We start from the raw sequence: 25,885 nt of genomic DNA on the forward strand, positions 1-25,885 counted from the left end.
CTCCCCTCCCCTCCCCTCCCCTCCCCTCCCCTCCCCTCCCCTCCCCTCCCCTCCCCTCCCCTCCCCTCCCCTCCCCTCCCCTCCCCTCCCCCACATACCTACCATACCTAAAAGCGGCACTCCCCCAAGCACCTAAAAATGCCGTGACTAACCGTGCCCGATTGCGTTCTTTTGCCCGCCGCACCTCCGCCCACGTGTCCAGTACACCGGGGAACCCCGCCGGCGCACACGCGAAAGCCCCGCGAGCTGCCTAACCCAACCCACCCCGCCGCGCCTTCCCTGCGCACGTTCCTCCCAGCCACGCATACAGCGGGCAACAACAGTCTTGCGTGCAGGCGTAAGACTCACCGTGTCAGCTGTACTTGCGCGGCCCAGTCGGAGGCTGACACGCTTACACGGGCGCCCAAGTATATGGTGAGCACCCACGGTGCAATAAAGGCGCCATATAGCTCCGAGCCACTCGCTGCCACCACCTCGGTATCGAGTTGAAGCTTACCAAACGCAAATTGGCTTGCCCCTATCGACAGGAGCAGGAGGAAAGCGATAACTATCTGATGTTGCATAGTTTCATGCCATATTTGCGAGTAAGGAAAACTCTCGAGTCCTCAGCCTTGCGTCAAGTATCGGACGCCAACTGTTCATGAGGAAGTTCATAAAGAAGTCGGACATGAAGTCATTACGTATGATATTCATAGTGTAAGAGTTCTATGCCATGCAGCTGAGCACACAAACCGTATGGGGCCTTCGTGCCTCGCACTGGGTGGGGCCACTGCGATCGAGGCTGTTGGAGCCAGGGAGCTTGGGAGGCGGTTGAGGCGGTTGAGGCGTGTGGCGCCGGGGCTGCAGACCATACAGGCCACGTAAGCTGGGGCAATTGCATGGCCTGGCGGGTGCTGGCGGGCGGCGCCCTAGGTGCTGGCGGGCAGCCGCCGCAGCAGCAGCAGCTGTCGCGCGCTATCACAGGCGGGGGCCGGGCGGTGTCAGCAGCAGCGTGCCGCAGCTACTCCACCCCTCCACGGGCCGGGCGGGCGGCGCCCTGGGCGCTGGCGGGCAGCCGCCAACGCCGCCGCAGCAACCAAACAGCTGCAGTGATGTGGACATGCCGCCGCGACCCCCACCCCAAGACGCCCTTTACGTTCCAAACGTGACACCTCGCAGCTGTTAAACCATAATCGGTCGTTTCAGACAGCGACAACAAGTGAAAAATGGGCTGCGCCCGGGGAGGGGGGTCAGGAAGCAAAGCAGGGGCGTATTCACGGGCGTACTGACACCCGGGTGCCACTCCTGGTTTGGGCTGAGTCCAGAGGGCCCCAAAACTGTAGGGGGCCTGAAACCACAGGAACATTACGCGACTGGCCTGGTAGAGTCACTGGGGGACACATGTTCCGGTGCCATACGAGGGGTGCCGTCCGCTTCCCAGCCAAACCCGCACGCTTGGAGGGCTCCGGGAGTAGAGCGGGGATAATCCCACCGCACGACTCAGACACCGCCTTTTGTAGGTACATAACTTACATAATCAATGGCCAGATGCGTTCGGCAGAGGGCTAAAACGTGCTGGTCGGGGCTTAAGTCGCGAAATTGACCGAAGCCCATATCTCGCGTAGGGGATGTTTTTGGTCGGTAGTGCCGTCAACTTGGTTTCACCTATATATCTGAATCTAGATAGCTTTGGGCTGAATTGGGTTCTGACGAGAGCGACCTTTAGCATTTCGAGCTTCGGCTTTCGCTCACATTTATGCCCGGGAACCATTCTAAGACCTTGATATATGTCACATGATGCCATTTTGACGGTCTAGGGGCTTGGACTCACCCAGCCCCTAGGGACTTGCCGGAGTGGCACCCGGGTGCGTACGACTGGTGGCAGCTGGTGGCGTCTGGTGGGACCCTGGTGGATATACAAGAAGTTCTTTCCCTCTCAAGGGAAAAGTGGGCTGCGCTCGGGGGGGAGGGTGTCAGGAAACAAATTAACAAAGCAGGGGCACCCCCACGTGGGGCACCCTGAGGCGTACTGAACCCTACTGAATTTCATACTGGTAGGACTCTGGTGGATATCATGAAGCGGCGGTGAACCCGTCCGGGCGCCCCAATGCGCCCGCCCATCCCTCAACGGTGCGCTAGCGCGCTTGTGAGGTAAAGCTGCTACCCCTACCCAAGTAGAATGGCCGACAGAAGACCAGACCCCATTGCAGGTCGCTCGACGCTCGATGCTCGCAGCTCGCCACGAAATTCCCTATCACTAATATTACTACATGGCATATAATCTACGTCACCTACCGAGCTAGTTGCTCCCTGTGTATTTGTCTGCAACTCAGAGACGCTGCCGATGGTGCGATGTGTGTACACTTGCCTGAAGTTACAATGGCATTAACTGCACAGACAGCTTGTCTTCCCTAGTTCGATGTCACAAAGGATGCAGCCTACACATGGACTTAACATCTGACAGCAACAAGTCGTCCGCGCACCGCTGGCACCGAAGACAACAAACATTATGGTCGCAACATCGCCAGAAGGGACGACTGCGGAAGAAGCGGCCCGCATTGATTCAGGTAAGCGGCCGCACCTACCCTGCCTGGGCCTTCTGCCACGCCCGTCCATACCTCGCACCCTGGTGTCCCCTCTTGCGCTGCAGCCCACTCCATCCCACGCCACCCCACCCACCGACTTTTGCCCCTCCTCACAGAGCCGCCGCTCCCGGTGTTGACAAGCGACCTGCACGCATTAGTAGCATCACATGCAGGACTCGTGGCCGCTGTACACTGGTCGCGGTGCTGCCGCGAGAACCGGCCCACACTACTCATCATCCTGACTGCTCCGCCGCTTCTGCTGCAAGCGCTGCTGGCAGATCACAACGGCGATGCCTGCCGCGCTCTGGGTGGCCTCGCAACACACGTGAGCGCCATCTGTCGTGCAGGGGCCCCAGCCGCGTGCGTTGGCACTGTCGTTGCCGGCTTGGCGGATATGGCCGTGACGGCTGGCAGCGGTGAAGGTGCATTGGACGCGCTGGGATCAGCAGTGCAGCAGCAGTACCAGGGCGCGGCAGGCGCTGGCGGCATTGTGGCGCAGCTCCGCAGCCACGAGCGCTTTGTGGACCAGGCGGAGTCAGCGATCCCGGCTGTGCTGCTGAGGGCGGTGCCAGGGTTCCCATTGCAGCAAGAGGAGCCGGTGGAAGCCCTTACTCTGCTTGCCGCCAGTAAGGCTGAGGTTGGGGAGCAGCGTGTCACTGGCGCCGCCACCTGCCTCGCCACGCGGGTTCATGCACGGCACGCCGGCGACAGGGCGGCGCGGGCGCGGCTCTGCAGCCACACGCTGGTGCAGGCGTGCGCGGCTGCAACGGACAGAAATACCGCCCCCATGGCCATGATGCCAGGCGCTCCTTGGCGCGAGGAAATTGCGGCTTGGCTGCACCACCAGCAGCACCGCCGCCCAGGCCAAGGAAGCAGCGGCGGTAGGCTTTTGGCCCGTGAGGTACTGCTCGCGCTGTTCACCCATAGCGACCTGGTGGCTGCGGCGCTGGCTGCACCTGATGTCGGCGGAGAGCTGCTGCGCGCGCTGAGCAGGGCGTGCGAGCGTGGCGGGCCCGCCTGCGTGGTCGAGGCGATTGTGTCACAGGGCCCGGTCATGGAGGCTGTGCTGGCGGCGCCCGCGGCGGCCAAGGAGCTCGTGATCGCCATTAAGAAGGCCTGCAGCAGCAGCAGCGCGGCGCCGGAGCTGGCGGCGCTGTTGTTGGAGCAGGACGAGGCAGTGCGCTTAGCGCTGTCCAGACCGGAAGGGCCGCGGAGTCTCATCTCGGCGCTGGCCGGCGCGAGCTCGCACGGACGCTCCAGGGCCGTAGAAATCCTGCTGTCCAAGGACGCCGTGCTGGCAGAGATGGCACAAGCGGGGCGCGATGTCGCCGAGGAGGTGGCGAAAGCGCTGCGCGAGGCCTGCTGCGGCGGGCACAGCGATGCCGCGGCGGCCCTCCTGGCGTGTGACGCGGTCGCGGCCGCCGTGCTGTCGGCGCCGGACCATGTGGCACGCCTGGTGTGGGCGCTGCGAGGTGCCTGCGCCGGAGGGCACGCCCGCATCGTGCAGCAGTTGGTGCAGTGCCGCCGCCTGATGGATGCCGTGCTGCCGGCTCCGGCGGCGCCGGCGCCGGCGGAGCTATCGCAGGGCCGCCTGGCTCTTGACCTCGCTCAGATAGTAGGAGACGCATGCGCTCCACTTACCGGTACTAAGAAGCTGCCGCGCCAGGACGATGCGGCAGCTTTTTTACTGAGGGATGCGGCTTTCACAGAAGGTCTGCTGGCAGCAGCGGCAGTGGCTGAGGCGGCAGGTTTCAGGGGGCATGTCCGGTTCCTCGCCGAGGCTCTGCAGGACGCCTGCAAGCAGGGTTGCGAGGGCACGGTGACGGCCCTGCTGGCGAACCGAGCATTCCGAGCATTGGTACTGGAGAGGGCAGACGGGCCTGGCACTCTGAGCCAGGCGCTCCGCTTTGCCTGTGAGGCCGGTTGTGCTGGCGGCGTGCGGCAGCTCCTGGCTGATCGCGTCTTACAGGCGGCGATGGCGAAAGACCTGGCGTCTGACGCCGGCGACGCCGCTGGTGCGCCAGCAGCAGCCAGCACAGCAACAGGCAGCACAGAAGCAGAAGCCGTGTCCGCACCAGGTCTGTCCCGCAACTTCACCGGTATCCTCAGCGACGCGTGCAGGGCAGCAAGCGACCCAGGCACGGAGCCCCGAGACGCGTACGACGCGGTCGTGAACGGCCTGCTGGGAAATGCGGGCTTCCTTCGTGCCGCCATGGCGCAAGGAGGGGGCGGCGCCCGCACTGTAGTAAGGGCGCTCGGTGATGCGTGCAAGTGGGGAGGCCAAGGAGTGGTGGAGGCGCTGCTGCGGTGTGAGACGGCCAAGCGCGCGGTAGTTGACCCCGAGGCCGCGGGCCGCGCCGTCGAGCTGGTGTGGATGGTGTGGAGTGCGTGTCGCGAGGGGCACGCAGGAGTGCTGGAGCTGCTGCTGGCGGATGCGGAGTTCGTGGAGCTGATGTTGGGTGCCGGCAGCGGCGGAGTGGAGCGCCTGGGCAAGTCGCTGGAGCTGGCATGGGAGCGCGGGGATGAGCGGGTGGTGGCGGCGCTGCTGGGGTGCAGCGGGCTGGCTGAGGCCATGGCGCCGTTCCTGCCACAGCAGCAGCAAGCTGCGGTGGCCGCCGAGGGCCGCCATGACGAGGAGCAGGCGGCTGGGGATGAGATGGAGGAGGCGGTGGGGTACGAGTATGAGTACGAGTACGAGACGGATGCAGAGTCTGAGGAGGCGGAGTCTGAGCAGGATGAGGAGCTTGTTTGAGGCATGGTCGTGTATGTGGGTTTCGTTTGGGGATGCATGCACTGCCACTGCTGCCGCATGCTGTTGGCGACGAATGTTGGCGAAGACAAAAGCCTTTGCTTGGTGTTTGTGACGGTGAGTGTGCGATGGGACAGTGGTAAGGCAGGTTGGTAAAGTCCCGTAGAGTGCAGCTGATTCTCAGAACCCAGCAGATGGCAAACAATTTGCAACGGCAGGGCAGGAGTGCGCGGCCGGTCGAACGCCGGAGTTACTGTACCGACGAGTTGCTGTCTGTGACGGTGAGTGTGATGGCCGGCAATGCCATGGCCACCGGTGAAAGGGGCGGCAGGAGTAGGCGGCTGGGAGACAAGGATGCGCTGTTACTGAGTGATGCGGTCACGCACACAACCAGCCAGGGGTCGTATCTTGTTTTGGGGGTAATGTCTAGCTCCAGACAAAAACGGCCGGGTGGCCGCCGTCTTTTGTCTGGGCACATGGCGATTTGGGGGCTTCTCCATAGGAATTCGGACAAAACCCGCCCCAAACCCGGGCCAACCTTGGGGCCAACAAAGTCTCGCCCCCCACATACTGTGTGTGGGAAGGATGCACGTGTGGGCGACCGTTCTAGTACCTGGACGCTTGCGCCCTGGTTAGTGCGTGCGCTGTGCGTGTGTCCTGTGGCCTAGACGTTTCCCGGCACTCCTGTGCCTAGGCTTGTGGCGTTGAGGCACAGCGGTGGGGCTCTGGCGGGTTGAGGCTTGGCTAGGACTCACTGTGCGCGGAGTCACACGGACTTTGCCCGCGGGAGGGTTTGCAGCAAAGTCGGGGTTGGTGGCGTCAAGTTGGGCCCTGATAGCATGTGATGGCTCGGCGTCTTCGGGTGCTGGGACTGTCCCCTCTGTAACATCCGCATCCATACATTAGCCCCCGGGAGGAATGTCTAGGAAACGGCCAAAATGGCCAATTAATGTCTGGAGACATTAAGATAGGAGCCCTGCAACCAGCTCATGTAGCCGCCAAGCAGTGCATCCGTAAGTGCCTGGGACGTGCTTTGGAATTGCTTACCGTACACGGGTAATATACGTGTAACGTGTGGCGAGGACCTCCCTGGGTTCCCACGCCCTCCCCAGCGTGCCCCGCTCTGCTCCCGCACGCCCCTTTCAATGAACATGTCCAACACACGAAACTGCCGTGCCAAACGCAAACTATCTGCCTGCTTGGCGTTAGTCATTCCGCGTGCAAAAGAAATGGAAAGGAGTGAGATGACCGCGTTCTGGGGATGGAGAGCACCCTGCGACGTGCGTTGACTCTCATTACATTATATCACTACAGGCGCTGTATACAGTAATTTCAGCTCAAATGTTACACATCAGACCAGTTTTCGAGCGCGCCAAACGCCGGAAAAACTTTCGAGGCGATCATGCGACCGTGTTTTTGCGCTGCCGACATTGACTTAGTCAAGATGTTCTTCTGGTTCTTCCTGGCGCTGGTCGTTGCGGGCCCAGCGGCCCTGGGAAGCACTGTGCGGGTCTCCACGGGCGCGGAGCTCCTTGTTGCCTTGGATTCTAAAGACCAAACAACAGATGTAATCGAGCTGCCGGCGCGTGTGACCGTCACAGCGCAAGATTGGCCCCATGAAAAGGTTGTGAGCTTGTCTCGCAACGTGCAAATCAGACCGGCGCCTGAGGTTCTGGCGCTGGGAATGAAGGTACGCGAAATAGGGCCGGACGCGTTAGGGTTGACGCACCGTGCGCGTGCTTGTTTGACCCAACCACCCCCACTTTCCCACTGGCGGCCCCTTCTGCCCTTCCGTTCGCAGGCGGTGCTTGATTTGACCATGCTGCCCAACCGCCTTCGCATTCTGCCTGGAGTGGAGGTGGGTATCAGCCGCTGGACCAGGGAAGCAGGGACATGGGCGTGTCGCTGGGATGCTGGGGTGCCAGGTCCACTGGGCGCCAGGGACCTGGCAGCTGCGGCTCATTGCAGCACGCGGCAGTGTACAGTAGCACCTGCCACGATGTGACGCGGATTGTTGGGAGTAACGACCAAGGCTCACAGGCCCTTGCGATCGGGCCAGCGTGCGTCACCTGTGTGCTTGCTGCTCCTCAAGCACAATTTCGTTGCATTGAACACCCCCGTGACGTCTGTTTCCCTGTTGCCTACAGCTCTCGCTGGTAAACCTCACGTTGCGCAAGTGAGGATGGGTCACGGGGGCAGGCGGAAGGGGCGCAGGGCACATGGATGCCGGGGTATGGGCACACGGAGGTGCACCGGTGTGGCGCATAGCCCACAACCATCCCGACCGCCCCGGTCAGCCTTTACTCAACCCGCCCCCAAATCTCCAAACACACGCCTCCGCCCTGCACGCTGCCACCTTACACAACCCTGCAATCCCTGACCCCTGCATGCCTCGGCTCCTCATCCCTATCTCCCCTTCCCCTGCCCCTGCTGCACGTGCCCGCAGCGTCCACATGCCCCTGGGCAAGACCGCGCAGTTCTTTTCCTACAGCCCCGGCGGCCGACTGGTCTTCCACGACACCACCTCCTCACGCACCGTGGGGCTGGACGTCGCCACCGCCGCCGCCTACTCGCGCACGCTGCCGCGGCCCGCCTCGGACCCCGGCAACCAGAGCGGCATCGTGTACAGCCCGGGCCGCTACTGCTTCACGCTGGACGCCTCCGCGGTGCCGGTCGCGCCGCCCGGCTTCCAGCCCTACAACACCACCACAGCGCCGGCGGCGACTGGCAGCACGGGGCTGCGGCCGGCGACCGTGTGCGTGAATCGGTAAGTAAGATGGGCATGGTCAGGGGGGTGGGCCCTAGGGGCGGGCCCTGGAGCGTGCCTACTCGCCTACCTGGGGCGGTCAGCCCTGCTTACCCGAATTGTGGGGCCTTGCTGCGCGCCAGGAGGGTCCGGCGCGCTGGCCGCTGCGTGTGCATGTCCATGCCCTCCATGCCGCTCTCCCCCTCCCTGGCCTCCATCTGCTCTGCTCTGCTGCCGCTGCCCGCTGCCGTGTGGCCGCAGGGTGGTGTTCATGAGCGTCCATGTGGTGGCTGACGTGGGCGTGGACAACAGCGCGGAGACGGTGGGCGTGCTGTACGGCGGCTACGTGCAGGCCGCCATCAACCACGTGAGTGCCGGGGCGCGTGGGGTGTGACGGCAGGGTGTGCGGGCACGGGGGCGTGTAGCTGCGGCTGAGGACAACCCGCACCGCAACTCACAAGTGTCGCCGCCCGCCTGCAAGTTACTACTACGACTGCACCCGTGTCTGCTAGGCACGTGCTTGCACTGCTGGCCGCCCGCATATTGTACGGTACTTACATCACGTTGCACACCCGCAGGCGTACTGGACGGAGACGGACCCCGACCCAGCCTGCATCACTGGCAAACCCATCGCCGTGTGCGTGTCGGAGCGGGCGGCGCAGCTGGAGGCGGCGGCATTGGCAGCCCAGGCGGCGGCCGAGTCGGGCGACAGCAGCGGACTGAGTGAGACGGACAAGGTAAGCCTTCGAGCGCACGCTGGTTGAGGCAATGGCATGTGCAGTGTTGCCCGGACGGACCCCGAAAAGTCGGTCGCATGATCGCATGCAATTCCCAAGTGCCTTGTAACAGCGCGCGTTTCTGTCCTTCGGCCACTGCAGATGATTGTTGGCGTGGTGGTGGGCGTGGGCGGAGCGCTCATCCTGGCGGCAGTCGTCGTCGGCGCATTGGTGTACAGGCGGCGGCGCCGTGACCGCCGCGAGAGGGCCAGCGGCAAGGGCGGCGGCGCCGCTTCCTCCCGGACCTCCTGGCGCGGCGACGTGGAGAGCGCCGGCAACGGAAACGAGGACGGCAAACTCGCCAACACCAGCACCCACACCGCCGCCGGCACAGGCGGCCGCTGCTCCGGCAGCAGCAGCAATGGCACACGCGGCAACGGCAGCAGCGGCGATGCAGCCGCAGTCGCCGATGTTGCTGCCGCCGACAATGGCGTTGTGGTGGCGGGAGCTGGCGGCGCGGCGGCGTCAGGGGCTGAGAGTGGCGCGGCGGAGCTGCTGTTTCACGGGCTGGGCGATGAGCAGGTGGCTGAGTGGCAGACGATTCGAATCCCGCAATCGGCGGACCCACAGGTAAATTACATGTGCGGGCTCATGGCTACAAAACGTGGGAGGCGTAGGCCTGCACTCGTGGTAGCGGCTGCTGTCGCGTCAGGTTTCAAGCGCGTTGGGCACCTGCACCATGGCAGCGCAACGCCGTGCATCTTCATTTTTGCCTTCTTCTTGCGCCAGACGTTGCCGACGACCGGGAGCGTCATCGCCAACCCCGCGGCCGGCGGCGCTGCCGCAAACACGGCCTCAACTGCTGCCTCCACGCGGTTTACCACCGGCGGTTTGTCAGCGGGTGTTCCTCCGCAAAACGGAGCGCAGTCGCCGGTTGCAGCAACTGCTGCGTCGGCCGACGCAGCTGTCATGCGGATGCCCGAGACCGTCATTACGCTCATGGTGGGCGAGACCGCGCTGGCGGCGGCGCTGGTGGCGCTAGGCGGCGGACAGGAGCAGGAGCAGCAGGTGGGCGAGGAGGAGGGCGGTGCCGTTGCAGCGGGCCCCACAGCTGATGACGAGGGCCGGCGCGATGGCGACAAAGACAGGGTTCTCAAGCCACCAAAAGGCCAGCCGGCCTCGGAGATTGAAAATCAGCAGCAGCAGCCCGCTGAGCAAACGGAGCGTACCAAATTCCTGGACGCCAACTCCACAAGCGGCCTCGCGGCGGCAGGTGTTGGAAGTGGCGGCGACACCACTGGTGGCCCGGCGCGGCAGCAGCAGAGCCAGCAGCCTCAGAACGGCGCGGCGAGCGCCGCACCTGCACATCTTGTCCCAGCAGCCGGGGGTGAGTCCGCGGCGATTGAAGGCACAGGCGCCGACAGACCTGCAGGCGGAGCCGCGGGACCAGGCTGGAACGCTGCAGCCAACGGCGGCGCGCCTGCTGCGCCGCTTCCGGGACCAGCGGGATCGCTGGGCAGCAGCGGCAGTGAGGTGCAGCTGATGAGCTCCTCCGGTGGCGACTGCACCACGGCCACCCACAGCACAAACCCCGCCGCCGCCAGCGCGGCGGCGGCCCAAGCAGCGGTGCGGCTGCGAGACTCGGTGCGTGGCTCTCGCGCCCATACTCTGCTGCTCTGTCGCTGATCGCGTGTCTGTGCCCCCCGACCCTTGTGCTTTGTCATGCACCATGCTGCCTTAAGCTGCTCTGAATGATCGCTGCGTGTTCCTACTTGTTCCTGTCTGCGCGCAGCTGGCCGCGGAACTGGAGGACATGAAACAGCGCCACTCATCGGTGAAGGACGTGCAGCTCAAGATTACGGGGGTGCTGGGCACCGGAGCGCACGGGACCGTTTACCGCGGCGAGTGGCAGGGGCTGGCGTGTGCGGTCAAGGTGGTGGTCTTCAACGGCAACCACGAGAGCCGCAAGGTGCGCGTGGCGGTGGCGGCGTGGCGGCGGCGGCGTGGCGGTGGCGATGGCAGTGCTTGGTGGCTGACAAGCAGAGCGACTGCTGGTGCTGGGGGTGCTGTATGATGTGTTGATGTAAAAGGAACGTGCTGACACTAACGCCTGCTGTGCGAATGCAACGACACGCAGGCCGCGCTCCGCGAGGCGGCCCTGTGCACCTCCATCAACCACCCCAACGTGGCCGCCACCTACCTGGTCGACCTGCAGCCGCTGGTGGCCATGGGCGACGCATCCGCAGCCGCAAGCAGCGGAGCAGCGGCTGGCGTGGCCGCGGCGCTGGGCAGTCAGGAGCCGACGCGGCTGCAGCAGCAGCAATCGGCTGCACGCCTCATGGTGAGGGTGCGAGCGCTTGAGGCGGCGGCCCTGCAGCCCATTGTGACGCATGCTTCAACAGCGGGGGGCATCGCCGCAAGAACGTGCTTGGTCGCCAACATTAAGCGGGAGCTGCTGAAAACAGGCATGCCGCATGGCCTGTTGCCTCCGACACCGTACGCGTTAAGCCTCTGCGTGCCTGTGTCCGCCCTGGCTCCTGATCTTCCTCCGCAGGACTTCCGGCTGTACATCATCCAGGAGTTCTGTGACGCGGGGCCGCTGCGCGCACTCATTGCCGCGCGCGGCCTGCTGCATCCACCCACCACGCCTGCCAACGCCGCCGACTCCAACAGCGGCGCGCCGAGGTCCCCGCGCGTGCGCCTGGCTGCTCTGTATGAGCTGGCGCTGGGCATCGCGCGCGCCCTGGCGCACCTGCACTCCAAGAGCATCGTGCACTCGGACCTCACGCCCAACAACATCCTGCTGAAGCGCGACCCCAGCGCGCAGTGCGGCCTGTCGGTCAAGGTGGCGGACTTCGGGCTGTCGGTCGTTGTGCCAGACAGCCGCACGCACCTGTCCAACCACCGCTGCGGGTCGCCTTTTTACATTGCGCCGGTGAGCAACAGAGGATAAAATTGATATGTGCCCATGACATGTGTTGTTCTTCGTTTCAATTAGAGCTGGGCAGTAGCGATGGAAGCCATGTGCGTCTGCGCCGGCATGCCAGCACTGTCTTCGATATGCCGTTTCGCCTCCTGACCTGTGATGATGTGCTCGTCTGCAGGAGGTCTACTCACATGGCCAGGCCTGCACCGCGTCTGACATCTTCTCTTTTGGCGTCGTGCTGGTGAGGGTTGCACGCATAGCAAGAGGCGTGTGCGGCGGCGGGTGACACACTGACACGGTATCCCCTTCCTGTCACTCACTCAGTGCACGGGACGCCGAAGAGGCCACCACGCTGCGGTCACGCCACCTACCACCACGACCATTACCACCACCTATGTGTCGTTGTATGCTTTCTGACCTGCCCGCGCCTCCACACTCGCACCGCCTCCTACTACTGCAGTGGGAGCTGTACACAAACACCAGTGCGGGCCAGCGCGATCTCGCCACCAGCCGCTTGCAGTACGACTCGGCCTTCCCGGAGCTGCCACCCACCTGCCCGGCGGGGCTGCGCTGGCTGGTGCAGGCGTGCCTTCAGAAGGAGGTGGCGCACAGGCCCAACGCGGGTCGGGTGAGTGGCTTGGTCTTGCTCTCTGCTACCTGTGCGTGTGTGTGCGTGTTTGCGTTAGCAGGCGGCAAGTGGGAGAGGCAGGGTTGCGGCGCGGTTGTGCAGCGGCCAGGGCTGGAGGGCCCTCATCTGGAGTGTGCGCGAGTAGGTGTGGGCGTCTGGCGTAGTGTGGCGTGGTGTGGAAAGTCGTGGCTGCCCTGCCGCTTCTGACTTGTGCCTTGTGCCACGTGCCTGTGCCTTGTGCTGCTACACCTGCAGGTCATTGCGGCACTGGTGCAGTTGCAGTCAGAGTGCGTGCAGCAGTGAGGGCGCAGAGGGTCGTGGTTGACCGCAGCATCAGACAGTATGTTTCACGGGATGGACTGTTGTGCAAATTCAGCACGAAATGTTTTGTAAACGAGATAGCCAGGCGACTGTGCCCACGGTCTGGTACTGCAGCTGTACGAACACTGCGTGCGGGACGAGTAATGTGCTGTCATTACGGGCATGTGTGGACCCGAGATGAACTCGGGACCAAAGTGCCCTATCCACATGACTGGCCTCTGCTGTTGCGGCAAGGCCACGACGATATCATGCTTCCAGCGTTGCCGCCGCCTTCCCTCCCCATTTTCTGGGGAAGCAGGCGTGCTGTGAGATTGGTGTCCAGCAATTTGCAGGCGCCGAACGACTGCCAGCATCCGCTTTAACCCGTTTCATGCTCGTAGTTGTTGTACACGGTCGACATGTACTAGTACTGTACTTTGTGCGTTTCAATGTCTGGTGGGGCCTGAAAGCGTGTGTGGTTGGCCCAGCGCCTGGACGCTGGCGCAGTGCGCACCAGGACTGAGTTCGGTAGCATAGCGCTGATGCTTTGTGCCAACGGTGAATAATGGTGCTCTATGGTATTGGAATGCTTGTTCTGCACTGGCTTGCTTGAGCCTGTTGACATGTGGACGCCGCCCTGCCTTCTGGTTGGGAACCTAGGGTTGGGCCTTCCGAAGTGGGCGGCTGCGCAGGAGATGGCGACTGCAACAGCGCATACGGTATGCGCAGCGCGCTTGAGAGCTAGTCTGGCTGATATGGAAGAAGGGTCGGTATAAAGCGTTGCAGCTGTGGATACTGAAGTAGGATTCGTGTCCTTCTCACAGGTCGACATGGTGGCCGCGTGGCGTGTACGCGAGGAGTGTACGGCACTTGAGGGTGCATTGCTACCCTTGCAGTGCGGCTCGTGCAAGGGTCGCGGTGTTTTGCTGCATCCGGCAGACCGATGGTTGCTGCTCGCCACGCATTCGTTGGTCGCCTAGGGTCGCTTGGGCACTAGTCGAGTATTGCTGAGATAGGTTTGCAATGCGAGACCTGCACGGAGCTGGAGATGTGCGCTGACGGCCCTTGCCACCTTACCAGCATTTCAATCCATGCATTCCCTTGGCGGCTGTCATCATGCACAGGGTGGAGACTATGACTGTTTGCTGGGGGATCTGATATCCGCATGTGCCCACTTGGAGTGTGCGTGCGCCTGTTCTTGGTCGCTTGCGAGAGGTAGGTGTCATCGGAGGCGAGCGTGTAGTGTGTTTCAGCGCATTTTGAAGGAGATTAATACCAGGGTGTACCCTGGGCAATCTGGTAGCCGGTTTGTAGCGCATCAAGGAGCTCTCATGACGCGCGCGCCAAGCAATGCTTACACCAGGCATGGGGTACGGTACTTCCTGCACACGCACGTGCACGCATACAAAGGATTGCAGTGAATGGATTCAAGTAAAGTTGATAGCAGTTGCAATGACAGCATGTGGCGCATATAAGTACCGCATGTATTCGGACTGCGCATGCGGGCCGATGAATTTGAACTGCGGCGGAACCATGCCCGTGTCATCCCCAATACGGACATGCGTGGTTCCCTGCATGCCAGCTTTTGGTACATCAAGTGCATCAAGTACGGCATGTTTAAAGTCTGGTTGCCAGCTTGCTTACGACATGTTTAAAGTCTGGTTGCCAGCTTTTGGTACATCAAGTGCATCAAGTACGGCATGTTTAAAGTCTGTTTGGCGCCCGATGGATGGGCATTCTGGTCTCCGGCTGGTTGGCGCCGAGTTGATGAGCACTTGGTGCTGCTCTGCAGTCCCTCCCTCGTGCGTGCTGGCTGGGCTGGTTAGGCGAATATTTGGCTGGCTGAGGCGGTGTCATATTGGGGGCGGGACCCCTGTGCACGATTGGAGCCGGAGATGAGACGGTGGACAGGATGCGGTGCGATGCAATGCGCACGGCTGAGGCTCGGAGCCAAGCGTGAGGGGGGCCTGTCGGCTCGGGTACTGTCGGGGCTGTAACGAAGGTATGCATGCTAGCAGTCCTGCTGATCGCGGTCTTGAAACGCCTCTGAACATTTAGAACATTACACCGGCAATGTTTGCTAGCCTCATCGTGTCATGCGTTGTGTGTACCAAATACGGTATAACCTCAAGTCCGTCCAAAGTCGGCACACAGCAGTACCATTGTTCGCTCTGTGCCGCCCGTTGAGTGTCTGTACTCCACCGCCCCCTCCAGATGCGGACGCGGACACACACACACACACACCACCTCACTGTAACCACAGTCACACAGGCAATCCTGGAGCGCACGGCGGCCGGCCTCACACGCCCAAGAACTGAAACCCCCTACGCGGTGGTAGCACCACAAGTAGTGACCTCAATTGCGTCACTACGTTCACCGGCAGCCTCTTTCTGTTACTCTTACTGCAGCTGCTGCGGCTGTTGCGGCTGCCGCAGCACAGAGCTCAGGCCGCCATGCGCCAGCAGCCCCAGCAGCTGGTCGTGCGGCACACGGCCCGTGTTCACAAGCTGTAGCAGCGACTGCAGCGACTGGGCGCGGTAGGCCATGCCGCCGGCAGTAGCGCCCGCAGCAGCAGCTGCAGCACCTGCAGCCGCGGAGCCACCGCCGCCCTGGTGTCCGTCTACTGAACGCACGTCACTCCCATCATCATAACTGTGCGAGGCGTCGGCGTGCAGCAGCTCCTCCGCCTCACCAGCACCAGTAGCACCTCCGACACCGTCAGCAGCTAGATCGTGATGCGGCCTCGCCGTCACCGCGGCGGCGGCATCGCGCTCCAGCTCCCGCGCCCACTCCCGCCGCGGCCAATCCACCTCCGCCAATCCTGTGTGCTCCTGACCACCCGCACCGTCACCGTGCCGCCACGCGGCCCGAACCCGCTGCTGCTGCAGCTGCTGCGACGGCAGCGCCGCCATTGCTCCCGACACGCCGCCGCCGGCCGACAGCCGCGGCGGCGAGGCGCCGGCGCTGCCTCCTCCTGCTGTGCCCCGGCTGTAGCTGCTGCCTATGCGGCCAAGTGCGGACATGGCCTCAGTGACGGCACTGGTGGCGGCCTCAGCGGCCATGGCAGCGGCGTGTTGGATGGAGCGTGAGGCCTCCGGTGTCATGGGGCTGATAGAGGGGCGGCGGAGCGGCGAGGCGGGCGCGGCGGCCGGGGAGCCGAGGTAGTGCTGGAGGTCGGGCTGGCGGTGGTGGTGGTGGTGGTGGGGAGCAGGTTGGTGGGGGTGCGGGAGGTGTGGCGGGCTGGCGGCGCGCGGCGCAGCGCGAGGCGGGCTGTGTTGAGGGGGAGCTGAGCGTGCGTCGCGCTGGGCCCTGTGATGGCGGTGGAAGTGGTTGGTGGTGGAGCGAGGAAGGTGTCATTGCAAACTCGGCAACGTCATGGCATTAATGTTCAGGCATCATGCAACCGGATCACCCCCTCACCCGGCTCGCAGCGCGGCGACGATAGCTGCCTCGTCAGCAGGCAGCGCCAGTCCCGACTGCTGCAGTGCCCGCAGCAGCTCAGCCAGGTCGCCGCCGCCAACACCACAAGCAGTCTCTCCTTGGGTGCCATCGGCGGTCTGGTGCTGGTGGTGGTGCTGCTGGTGCTGGTGGTGCGCGTAGCCGTCGCCGCGCCCATTGTAAGCGGGTGCGTCAGGGCTGGCTTCTGCGGAGGAGAAGTTGAACAAGGGGTTGCTGATGGGCCGGTAGGCCTCACCAGAGGGAGACATGGGCGCGCCGCCAGCCGAAGTGGCGGCGGAGCCAGGCACGGTCGCCGCCGCCTCCGCCAGCGCGGCCGCCAGCGCGCGTGCCGCCGGGCCGTCCGGCGCCGAAGCCACTGACGTCGGCTCCTCCCACGCCGCCCTGCTGCCACCGGCAGGGTCACTGGCGAGGGCGCCGCTGCCGCCTCCGCCGCCGACGCCGCTGCCGCCGTACAGGTGTGTTTGCAGCAGGCTGTGCAGCTGGGACCACGTGACCGGCTCCTCATGTGCCTGCTGGTGGTGATGGGGCAGCTGGGGGGGCTGCTGGGGGTGCTGGTGGTACTGCAGCGCATGCTGGTATTGCGGCGGCGAGGCCGGCCCGGCGTTCGGCGTGTTCCTGCCCGTGGCCGAGCCGCCGCGCGGCGACGGCGCCGAGGCCGGCCGGAAGCTGAAGCCGGGCGCGGGCGCTGCGGCTGTAGCACCTGCACCTGCGGCCGCGGCCGCGGCAGTAGCAGTGGCAGTCGAGGGGCTGTTGGGGCGCCGCACACGCAGTGTGAGCGACATGCCAGGAAGGACGCTGGAGATGTCTTGCTGCAGCTCCAGCACGGCGGCGTTTCCGCCGTAGCCGCTGGTGTTGCTGGTGTTGCCGCCACTGCCGCCCGCCCCGCCGTTGACGCTGACTCGAGCGCCACCGGGAATGGCGACATGGCTGTAGCCCTGAGGCTGGGAGGGCCCGGCGGCGAACATGCTGTGCACACCGGCGGCGACGGCACCGGACGCGTGCTGGGCAGGTAGCGTGGGAAAGTCGCTGAGTGAGATGCGCGTGGGCGCTTGCTGCGCCTGCGACCTGTGTTGCTGTTGCTGCGCCATTTGATGGTGGGGCTGGTGCGTTTGCTGCTGCTTCCCCTTGGTGTGAGACTCGCTGCTGCCCCGTCCCTGTCGGTCCTGGCCTCCGTAACCGCGCTCCCCACCGCTGCCGCTGCCGCTGCGCCGCAGCGGCCGCTGCTGCTGGGCCTGCCCCTGCCCCTGCCCCTGCCGCTGCTGCATCTGCTGCTGCAGCAGCAGCAGTCGAGCACTGGCGCCGGTGCTGGCGCTGGTGCTACCGGTGGAGTAGGCCGAAGAGATGCCCACAGACTCACAGTCACTCGACACCGAGCGACTGCTGCGGCGCCGGCGCAGAGGCGGCGTGGCGCCCGCACCCACGCCCGCACCAGCGCCTGTGCCAGGCTTGGGTGAGGCGCGCATGTGTTGCTTCAGCAGCTCTGTATACTTGGAGGCAGCAGGACGGGAGGGCCCAGCGCCCGCTCCCGCCGCGCCGCCCGCTGCTGAGGGCCCACGCGGCGGCCGGGCCGCCTCCCCGTGTGCCGCAGGGCCCGGACCCTCCGTGCGGCCGCTGGCGCGGCGGCGTGACGGCGACGTAGCAGCTGCTTGCCTGCGCCCGCTGCCGCTGCCGCCAACACCACCGCTGCCGTCAGCAGCGCCTCCGTCTGACCTTCCACGGCCCCCGCCGGCGGCGGCGGCGCCGGCATCTCTGCCGCCGCGTGCGGTGCCTGCTGCAGCTGCAGCTGCCGGCGCCTCCTGGCCGCGCAGTGGACTGCCGCACCTGTCACACGTGTCCAACAGATCGCTGCCGGGATCCGCGCCCTCCATCTCAAAGTCCAGATCCAGAGTCTCATGGTGACGCAGATGCTGGTGCAGATGCAGATCCTCATCCTCGTCAGCAGATGCAGGGCCATCAGCCTGACGACGGCCATGGCGTGTATCGGGACTGCTGCGCTGCCGGTGGCTGCCGTCATCACGGCCGCGGCCGGCGCCACGGCCGACGTCGGCGTCTGTGTCGGAGGCAAATGAAGAATACGAGTCGCGGCGGTCGCGTGGCGGCGACGGCTGCCTCTGCTGTTGCTGCAGGCGGGGTGCGCTGCTGAGGGCCGCGCGCCCGGTGGGACAGGGTGACCGCCGGCCGCTGTCGCGCTGCCACCTGGCCTCCACACCATCTCCAGCCGACCGGTCCTGTTGTTGCGGCTGCAGCTCCGGCGCCTGCCGCTGCCGTGGGCTGCTGGCAGTAGCAGCGGAGGCGGAAGCGGCTGTAGCATTGGGAGTGCGGGGCTGGGCCCTCGGGGTCCATGGCAGGGAGGGCTGTGCGCGGCGCAGGTGCAACCAGTCCGTGAGGGCGGAGGCGATGCGGTCGCGGCGGCTGCGGAACATCGTCGACTGCGGGCCGCCGCCACCGCCAAGCCCGGATGACGACTGGTGGCCCGGGGACATCTCGTCGTCCGCCGCCGCCAGCAACACCTGCAGGGATGTTGCGGGGTGGCGCGTACATGCACACGATCAGGAAACACAGAATGCAGACGTAATGCTGCAGTGCTACACAGTGGGCTTGCTGCTACGCAAACGCACACACACCCTTCCAATTTCCGTAGCTAGACACAGCCTCGCCTTTCAGCACCACCCAGCCCAGATCCTCCCCACCACATCCCCACCACATCCCTCCGCCCCCGCTGGCCCTCCGCCCCCCATGGCCCCACGGCCCCCCACGCACCTGCGGCTCCATGTTTCGGCCGTCCCTCGTCAGCGACTCGTAGTTGGCGAAGGTCCACTGCAGCAGCGCCAGGGCTCGGCGGTGGCCGGCCAGCGGGTCGTCGTCCTCCCGGCAGGCGATGGATTGCATGCGGCCGCGGAGGTACCTGCAGCGCAGCACGACACGTGTGGGGCCCACAGCGTCGCACGAGCGTGCACAGTACCGAGAGTGAGAATGAGGCTCCCGCATGAAGTACGACAGCTTTGTTGGGGGCTGCGGCGGAGAGGTGCGACTGAGTGAGAGGTCCAACCTCCGAAACACGTCTGCGGCTTGCGGCAGATAGGCCCAGACCCACACAGCGCCGCACCGCACCTGTTGTTGCGCGCAATCACGGACGGCTTCAGCAGCGGCGTGTCAATCACCTCCGCCCGCAGCCGCCAGGCATTGGGGCCGCCCAGGCCCACGCCCCGCGCCGCCGCCGCGGCGGCCGCCAGCGTCCCCAGCGACTGCGCCGGCGCCCGCCACGGCTCTCCGCCCGCCGCCGTCGCGCCCGCCGCTGGCAGGCCATGAATCGCGGACAGCGACGTGAGAGGCAGGCCGCGACCTCCCGCGGCGGCACTGACGCTGCCGCCAGGGTAGCCACCAGGGCCACTTGCAGGGCTGCCAGAGGCAGAGCTGTAGCCGGGTGGGAGCGGAGCAGTGCCGTAGGGGCCCGCAGCGGCTGCGGCGCTGGCGAATGTGGCGGTGGTGGAGGAGGAGGTGTACGTGTGCAGTGGCGGCGCGACGGAGGATTCGGCGGCAGTGCGTGCGAGCGCCTGCTGCTGCGCCTGCTGCAGCTGCGCCTGCTGCAGCTGCTGAGGCGTCATGATGGACGCATGGTCTGTCGTGCCTGTGCGTGTGTGTCACGTGCGTGGGAAAGGCAGGACAGGAGAACGGCTCCGTGTTAATGGTGTGTGTTCTGTACGCACGGCTGCAGGGAGTGGAGCCGTGGAGTGAAGCCAGAGGAGCTTGTGGTCCCAAACGAGGCGACGCGCAATGCAATCCATCCCGATCTATGCATCACAACCCGTAGCATTTGCCAGCCCTGTCCTCGGCGCGTTGCCTGCGCCCGCTGGACTCCTGCCTGCCTGCCTGCCTGCCACTTCCCCACCTGTGCTCCACGCGGACATCTGGCGGTTGCGCAGCCACGTGCTGCTCACGTCCTCGCCCGTCGTGTTGCGGACCTGGTACGGCAGCGGCGAGTGAGACCACGGCGCCGCCGCCGTACGGCCCTCCGTGGTGGGCGCCACGTGGGTGGCGGCGGCGGCGGCGTTCAGCGCCGCCACGGTGGCGGCGGACAGCCCGCCGTTGATGCCGGCGGCGGCGGCGGCAGCGGTGGCGGCGCTGCCAAGCTTGGCTGCGACCTCCGCCGCCTCCGCCGCCGCGTTCGACTCGGCGGACAGGCTGCGGAGGCGCGCTTGTATGTCAGCCAGGAGCTCGAAGGGGTCCGGGCCTGACGGCGGCGGTGCCGCTGCCACAGGCGGCGACGGAGGCGGCGGTGGCAGTGGCACACTGCCGGCGACAGGTGGAGAGCCTTGCGGCGGTGAGTGGTGAGCGGTCCTGAGCGCGGCGCCGGCGGCCGCGGCCGCCGCTGCGAGCTGCGAAGCCTGCTGCTGGTGGTTGGAGTGCTGAGGCGAGGGTCGGGGCGACTCGCCATCGGTGTCGCCGCGCTCGTAGACAGTGGGCAGGGAGGCCTTGTGGGCTGAGCGCGAGCCCAGCGGACTGGCGTAGCGGCCCGTGGCAGCGGCAGTGCCGGCACCGCCGCCGCCAGCGCCGCCGCCGTTGCCGCTGCTGGTGCCGCTGCCGGTGCTGCTGGCGCTGCCGTGGCGCGCCTGTGGCGCCGGCACGGGCGGCGAGGGGGTCTCCAAGCCGCGGCCGTGGCCCCGGTGATCGTCGGCGCTGCCTCGGCGACGCGGCGGCGTGGCGTCACGGGAACTCACATCACTGCTGTCGCCACCATCGCCGCCGCCTCGGGCCGCCTTGCTGCGGTGACGCCTGGCGCCCTCGGCGGCGCGGCCGCCGCCGCCGCCGCCTCCGCGGCGGGCCCGGTCGGCGCCGCCACGGCCGCCGTCAGACGCGGCGTATTGTCCGTACTCGTACTCCTCCTCTGGATCCTCATCAAGCCCATCCACATCGGTGCCGTACACATCTCCCACGTAATCGGCCGTGTTGTTGTAGCCACTGCGCCACCCGCCCTCGCGGCCGTAGCCACCGCCACGCTGCTGCCCTTGATAGCCGCCTCCACCTCCGCCACCGCCGCCGCCGTTGTCAGGTCCCGAGCGGGGCTGGTACGCACGCTGCGGCTGGTGTTGTTGTTGCGACTGGGGCGAGGGGGCGTGCCGTGGCGCGGGTGGTGTGCGCGGCCGTGGCGTGCCGTCGTACGGGCTGCCGCCTCCGCCTCCGCCTCCGCCGGCTGTGTCTGTGATCCAGGGCGATGTGTTGGACTTGTCTCGCATGATGCCGCGGGCGGTTGTGGCGGTGTGGCGGTCGTAGAAGGAGGCGGGCGAGCCGGTGGGCGGTGGGCCGGTCACACCCTGTGCAGCCAGTGCAGTCAGTCACACAGTAGAGCGCCGTCAGTCAGCCATCCACATCCCCGCCCCACACAAAAGCACGGCCGCGGAACATGCGCAAGCAAGCGAGAGGGCAACGACAGTTCCCAAACACCCAACAGAATCAAGAGGCACACCACCAAGGGACACGGCCCATGCCAATTCGCCCCTTCGCCCAGAAGCCCACTGCCGCCCCGCCGCAGCTCCCCACCTCGAAGCGGTACTGCACCTCCACGCCCGGCTGCGGCGGCGTGTTCCACGGCCCAGGCAAGCTGCCGTTGCGCCCCGAGCGCACCAGACCCGCACGCAGCGGCAGCGGCCCTGGCAGACTGCCGTTCCGAGCCAGTCGGCCGGGAGACACGCCCGGGCTCCGGTAGCCGCCGTTGCCACCGCCGTTGCCGTCACCGCCCATGTCGCTGCCAGGCGGCGGAGGAGGCCGGGCGCCGCCACCGCTGCCGCCGGCGCCGCCGCCTAGGGACTGGGCGGCGTGCCAAGCCGCGATGCCGCCGCCGCCGCCGCCGCGGTCGCCGCCGCGGTCGCGCGCTGGCTGTGGCATACCGGGAAGGGGGATGACGCCGCCGCCGCCGCCCGAGGGGCCGGAGACGCTGCCTGGCGGCGGGCCGCCGGTGGCCGACCGCTTGAGGAAGCCGGGGCTTGCGGCCGTGTGGCGGTAGGACTGCACAGGGGCGGGCCAGGCCGCGGGGCATGTGGGCAAGGGGTGCGTCAGGCAAGGGGTGCGTCAGGCAAGGGGTGAAAGGGTGACATGTAGGGTTGTCAGGCGCGAGGCCGCGTGCGTTGGCGGGGGGCTATAGCCAGCTCCTATCGTACATTTATTCCTGCTGAACCCCAAATCTCGAGCCATCTCCCTCCCTCCCTCCCTCCCTCCCTCCCTCCCTCCCTCCCTCCCTCCCTCCCTCCCTCCCTCCCTCCCTCCCTCCTGTTTGTGGTTGGGCTGGGGGGCTTCGCCAGGGCCAGCGATGCAGGGTGTGCTTTCCGCCAGAGAGCGGCCCCTGCTGGTCCTTTTGAGGGGGCTTGGTTAGCTTGCTTTATGCGCCCTAAGCGCCTTGCTTTCCCTCTGTTGTGGCCAGGGGTGTTGTTTGTGGCGGGGCGGCCTTGTGTGTGTTTCTGGCCTTGGCGGGCGGTGTTTTCCTGGCGTGTGTTTTGGTCTGGTGTGTACGTGTGGTGTGGTGTGAAGGAGGCAGTTGTGTCTGCCCCTCTGAGGCTGCGCCCTAGCCTGCTGGCTGTTGTGCTTTCTTTTGGTGGAGAAGGCGTGAGCCTTGTGTCTCCGTGTCTCTTTTGTCTTGACCAGGACTGGGGCCTTATCCCCTGCTGTGTCAGGCGTGCTTAGGGGTGAGCGTGTGGAACGCGCTCACCCAACACTAGGGCTTGTCAGCCCTAGTCATCAGTGGCTTCGCCACTACCATGTGTAATTATTCTCCCTCCCTCCCTCCCTCCCTCCCTCCCTCCCTCCCTCCCTCCCTCCCTCCCTCCCTCCCTCCCTCCCTCCCTCCTCCTCGCACCTTCATGCTACCCAGCCGCGCATACGCCTGCACCACCGGGCTGCCCGCCACGCCGCCGCCGCCGCCGCCGACGCCCGGACCCACCCCCGCCGTGTAGCTGAACCCGCCGCTGGTGTAACGGCTTGCGGCCGTGCGTACCGAGCCCGCCTCCGACACCGCCCCGTCGCCGCCGTTGCCGTAATACTCACCGCCGCCAGCGCCGCCGCCATTACCGTAAGCGCCGAAGCCGGCAGCACTGCCCACAGAGCCAGGACCACGCGGGCTGCGCCCGGGCCCGGGGCCGTGTTGTGCGGGGTTCTGGTGCCAGGGCTGCTGTTGGAATTGGGAAGGGCCGTACCCACCGCCGCCGCCGTTATCTTCCTCCATGAACATGGGCCTGCGCGCGTTGTGAGGTTGTGGGGGCGGTGATCTGTCAGTTGTAGCAGTGTCACACAGAGCGTATTGTGCGATGCACAGACGCAAGGTGAAGTTGGGCATGGCCACTGCACGACCGGCAAGCTAGTTGCCAGCACCTAAGCCAGCCAAGCTGTTCTCTGTGCCGGCCCCATCCGCCGCACCTCCCCAGCACCCCTGGTCTTTCCACCCCAAGTACATATTTTCTGCCCCTGCACCCTCCTCCCCAACCCCACTCACGGCAGGCCGCAGCCGTGCGCCAGCGCCACGAACCACTCCAGCGTCTCTTCCCGCGAGTGACCCTCCCCGCCGCCTCCACCTCCACCTCCACTTCCTCCTCCTCCTGCTGCTGTTCCGCCGCCTGTGGCCCTGAACACGTACTCCTTGCCCATCACATCCAGGTGCACAGTGCCGCGCGCCTCATCGTATCTGTGTGCGCGTGTGGGGTTGTGGGGGGCGCATGCAGCCGCATTACCGGCGTGCGTAAGGCGGAGGTCGTACTTACTACAGCCCAAGCTAGACCAAACAAAGCCCAGCGGAGCACAGGCAGAGGCGACAGATGCAAGCGACAATACTAAGGCGGGGGAGAGTGGGGCGGTGGAGGAAGGCGAGGCTTTGTCCCGTGGGCTGGTGCCCGCGGGCGGCACGAAGCGGTTGGACCAAGGATTACGCCTGCGGCCCCACTCCGTGCATGGATCTGTACATGCATGCATGAATCCGTACACCCATGCATGCGTCCGTACACCCATCCATGTACGCGCATCCAGGCCCGGGTCCCTACGCACCGGGGGTTGGCGTCCAGCAGTGACAGCACGGAGCGCGGGTAGATGGCGGTCTTGGAGGACATGATGTACAGCTTGCGGGGGACCAGGATCTGGGGTGGGGGAAGAGACGCAGAGGGGGGGGGGAAGAGGGGAGAGAGAGGGGAGAGGGGGGAGAGGGGGGAGAGGGGGGAGAGGGGGGAGAGGGGGAGGGGCAAGGTTGGATTGTCTATGTGCACCACCGCACGCGCATGTATCCCAGAGGGAGACCTTGTGCGCTGATGGTGTGGAAGTAGGGATGCGGGAGGTCGGGCTAGACGTGTGCGTGCGTGCGGACCGCCCGCCCACTGGCCCACCAGCCACCTACCCAGGACACCCTCGCGGCCCCGGTGGCGGTCAACTACTCACCAGGTACCGATCTTGGAAGCCGCGCATAGTCTTCTTCTGCACCGGGCCCTTGAGCAGCAGGGAGCGGTTGAAGCTGTGTGTGGAGGGATGGGGTTGCGCGGCGGGTGTGTGGACGTGGGCATGGCCATACCGGTAATGAAGCAAGGATGTGCGTGTGGGAGAAGTGCACGGGCACGTGCGCCAAGCAAGCAAGCGGCATGCTGGTGCTGGCAGGAAGGACGGGAAGGGTGCGGCTGCTGTGCATGCGACCGCACGCTCGGTGCGACCCCCTGTGGCCCCCTGTGGACCCCCCTGCCCGACTCACGTGCTGATGTCAAAGGTGTTCTCCACCACCGCCGCATACGCGGTCCTGCGCACATACAAGGGGCAGGCGGTGACGCGGCGGAGGCCGTAACGAGCTATGACGAGCATGCCCTTTTTGAGGTTTAGGATCCTCTCAGAGGCGAGCCATGCAGCAGCAGGGCGTTGCGGAGGTAAGCATACCCGCCGTATCCTAGGTGGCGCCTGTCCTTCATCCCACACCGCCACTGCCACTGCTGCCAGCTGCGTACCGCCCCCCCTCGCTTCCCTTGCCGGTTTCGCGCCCCTGGCCGTATCATAACGTACCACATGAGTATTGCTCCACCCCCTCCTACCTTCCCGCACTTACTTCGCACGCACACCAACCCCCACCCACCTGAACAACAGGTTCTCCTCGGGGTTCTGGAAGTCCAGCAGATAGCGCCGGTCGTCATGGCAGGAGATGAGGACGGTGCGGGGCTCACTGTCGTCAAAGATGATCTGGTTGATAACGTCTAGCTTGATGGTCAGCTTCAGACTCTCCTTGGACAGCAGCTTAAGGGCGCCGAAGTTGAGGTCGAAGTGAAGGACGCGCTCCTCGGCGCGCGTGCTACGCCGCTCGCCGACCACTTGCAGGTACACGCTGCGCGGCGGGCAGCAAGGGAGCGAAAGGTTCGGCGCATGGCGAGCGGAGCATCAACCATCGACAGCGCGATCGCGCGATTTGGACTTCCAGAATGGATGACTTATTGCGAGGCTAAGAGTATCAGCTTGTGAAGTGGATGGGACGGCGCCCACGACAAAAATAGTTACCTCGCCGCAAGTGACCGCTTGTCTGCCCGAGCGGACCGGGACGAGCCCTCTGCGCCCGAGGCCCCGCAAACTGCTTACCCAAAGTTGAAGTAGTAGTGTGGAGTAAGACCCTTGCTCAGGTCGAGTGTTGCGGTCTCCCCGCCAAGCCCTGTGACTGAACCCATCTCCATGCTTGCTGACTCGCGCTGGCGAATCACAACGGTGCCGAAGGCAAGCACCTTCTATGTCACGTTGGCGTTAGGTTATCAGGACGAATGTTGGCGGGCGCGAAAACAGTGAGCTGGTTGTAGGCAATT

General features: G+C 65.5%; 4 protein-coding genes across 4 annotated transcripts in view; 2 read left to right on the forward strand and 2 right to left on the reverse strand.

The window, feature by feature from the left end:
* The window catches only part of CHLRE_12g525300v5 (uncharacterized protein), a 9,126-nt gene extending 8,445 nt beyond the window's left edge, over positions 1-681 (reverse strand). Inside the window, exon 1 of the mRNA XM_043068448.1 lies at positions 349-681. Within this exon, the coding sequence (XP_042918543.1) occupies positions 349-563 (215 nt within the window). The 5' untranslated portion in view covers positions 564-681. The remainder of the gene's footprint in view (positions 1-348) is intronic.
* A 1,560-nt stretch (positions 682-2,241) lies between these two features.
* Positions 2,242-6,211, forward strand: CHLRE_12g525350v5 (uncharacterized protein). Its single transcript, XM_043068449.1, has 2 exons — positions 2,242-2,546; positions 2,681-6,211. Exons 1-2 carry the CDS (start codon positions 2,489-2,491, stop codon positions 5,314-5,316), a joined length of 2,694 nt encoding a protein of 897 aa, XP_042918544.1. The 5' UTR covers positions 2,242-2,488; the 3' UTR covers positions 5,317-6,211.
* Positions 6,212-6,641: 430 nt separating this feature from the next.
* Positions 6,642-14,638, forward strand: CHLRE_12g525400v5 (uncharacterized protein). Its single transcript, XM_043068450.1, has 14 exons — positions 6,642-7,003; positions 7,115-7,171; positions 7,461-7,489; positions 7,760-8,080; positions 8,321-8,426; positions 8,638-8,796; positions 8,938-9,405; positions 9,565-10,419; positions 10,568-10,744; positions 10,913-11,116; positions 11,330-11,710; positions 11,880-11,942; positions 12,162-12,329; positions 12,585-14,638. The coding sequence occupies exons 2-14, from the start codon at positions 7,133-7,135 to the stop codon at positions 12,630-12,632; spliced, it is 3,018 nt and encodes a 1,005-aa protein (XP_042918545.1). The 5' UTR covers positions 6,642-7,003; positions 7,115-7,132; the 3' UTR covers positions 12,633-14,638.
* A 38-nt stretch (positions 14,639-14,676) lies between these two features.
* Positions 14,677-25,841, reverse strand: CHLRE_12g525450v5 (uncharacterized protein). The gene is made up of 13 exons (XM_043068451.1): positions 25,668-25,841; positions 25,174-25,419; positions 24,802-24,846; positions 24,498-24,570; positions 24,114-24,202; positions 23,569-23,757; positions 22,936-23,311; positions 21,627-22,091; positions 19,978-21,400; positions 19,200-19,716; positions 18,849-18,993; positions 16,050-18,598; positions 14,677-15,938 (listed from the first exon to the last, which is right to left on the reverse strand). The coding sequence occupies exons 1-13, from the start codon at positions 25,757-25,759 to the stop codon at positions 15,029-15,031; spliced, it is 7,119 nt and encodes a 2,372-aa protein (XP_042918546.1). The 5' UTR covers positions 25,760-25,841; the 3' UTR covers positions 14,677-15,028.
* Positions 25,842-25,885: the final 44 nt, after the last annotated feature.

The sequence above is a fragment of the Chlamydomonas reinhardtii genome, chromosome 12 (assembly GCF_000002595.2).
Source record: "Chlamydomonas reinhardtii strain CC-503 cw92 mt+ chromosome 12, whole genome shotgun sequence".
Taxonomy (NCBI): Eukaryota; Viridiplantae; Chlorophyta; class Chlorophyceae; order Chlamydomonadales; family Chlamydomonadaceae; genus Chlamydomonas; species Chlamydomonas reinhardtii.

Bases quoted from the DNA above. Each gene is read 5' to 3' on its own strand.
- CHLRE_12g525350v5 (XM_043068449.1), top strand. From the start codon at position 2,489: ATGGTCGCAACATCGCCAGAAGGGACGACTGCGGAAGAAGCGGCCCGC. The intron at 2,547-2,680 runs GTAAGCGGCCGC...CCCTCCTCACAG, and splicing joins AGCGGCCCGCATTGATTCAG to AGCCGCCGCTCCCGGTGTTG.
- CHLRE_12g525400v5 (XM_043068450.1), top strand. From the start codon at position 7,133: ATGCTGCCCAACCGCCTTCGCATTCTGCCTGGAGTGGAG. The intron at 11,711-11,879 runs GTGAGCAACAGA...GCTCGTCTGCAG, and splicing joins CGCCTTTTTACATTGCGCCG to GAGGTCTACTCACATGGCCA. The intron at 12,330-12,584 runs GTGAGTGGCTTG...CTACACCTGCAG, and splicing joins ACAGGCCCAACGCGGGTCGG to GTCATTGCGGCACTGGTGCA.
- CHLRE_12g525450v5 (XM_043068451.1), bottom strand. From the start codon at position 25,759: ATGGAGATGGGTTCAGTCACAGGGCTTGGCGGGGAGACCGCAACACTC. The intron at 22,092-22,935 runs GTGCGAGGAGGA...GCCCCTGTGCAG, and splicing joins CGCGGCTGGGTAGCATGAAG to TCCTACCGCCACACGGCCGC. The intron at 19,717-19,977 runs GTGGGGAAGTGG...ACACACGCACAG, and splicing joins GATGTCCGCGTGGAGCACAG to GCACGACAGACCATGCGTCC.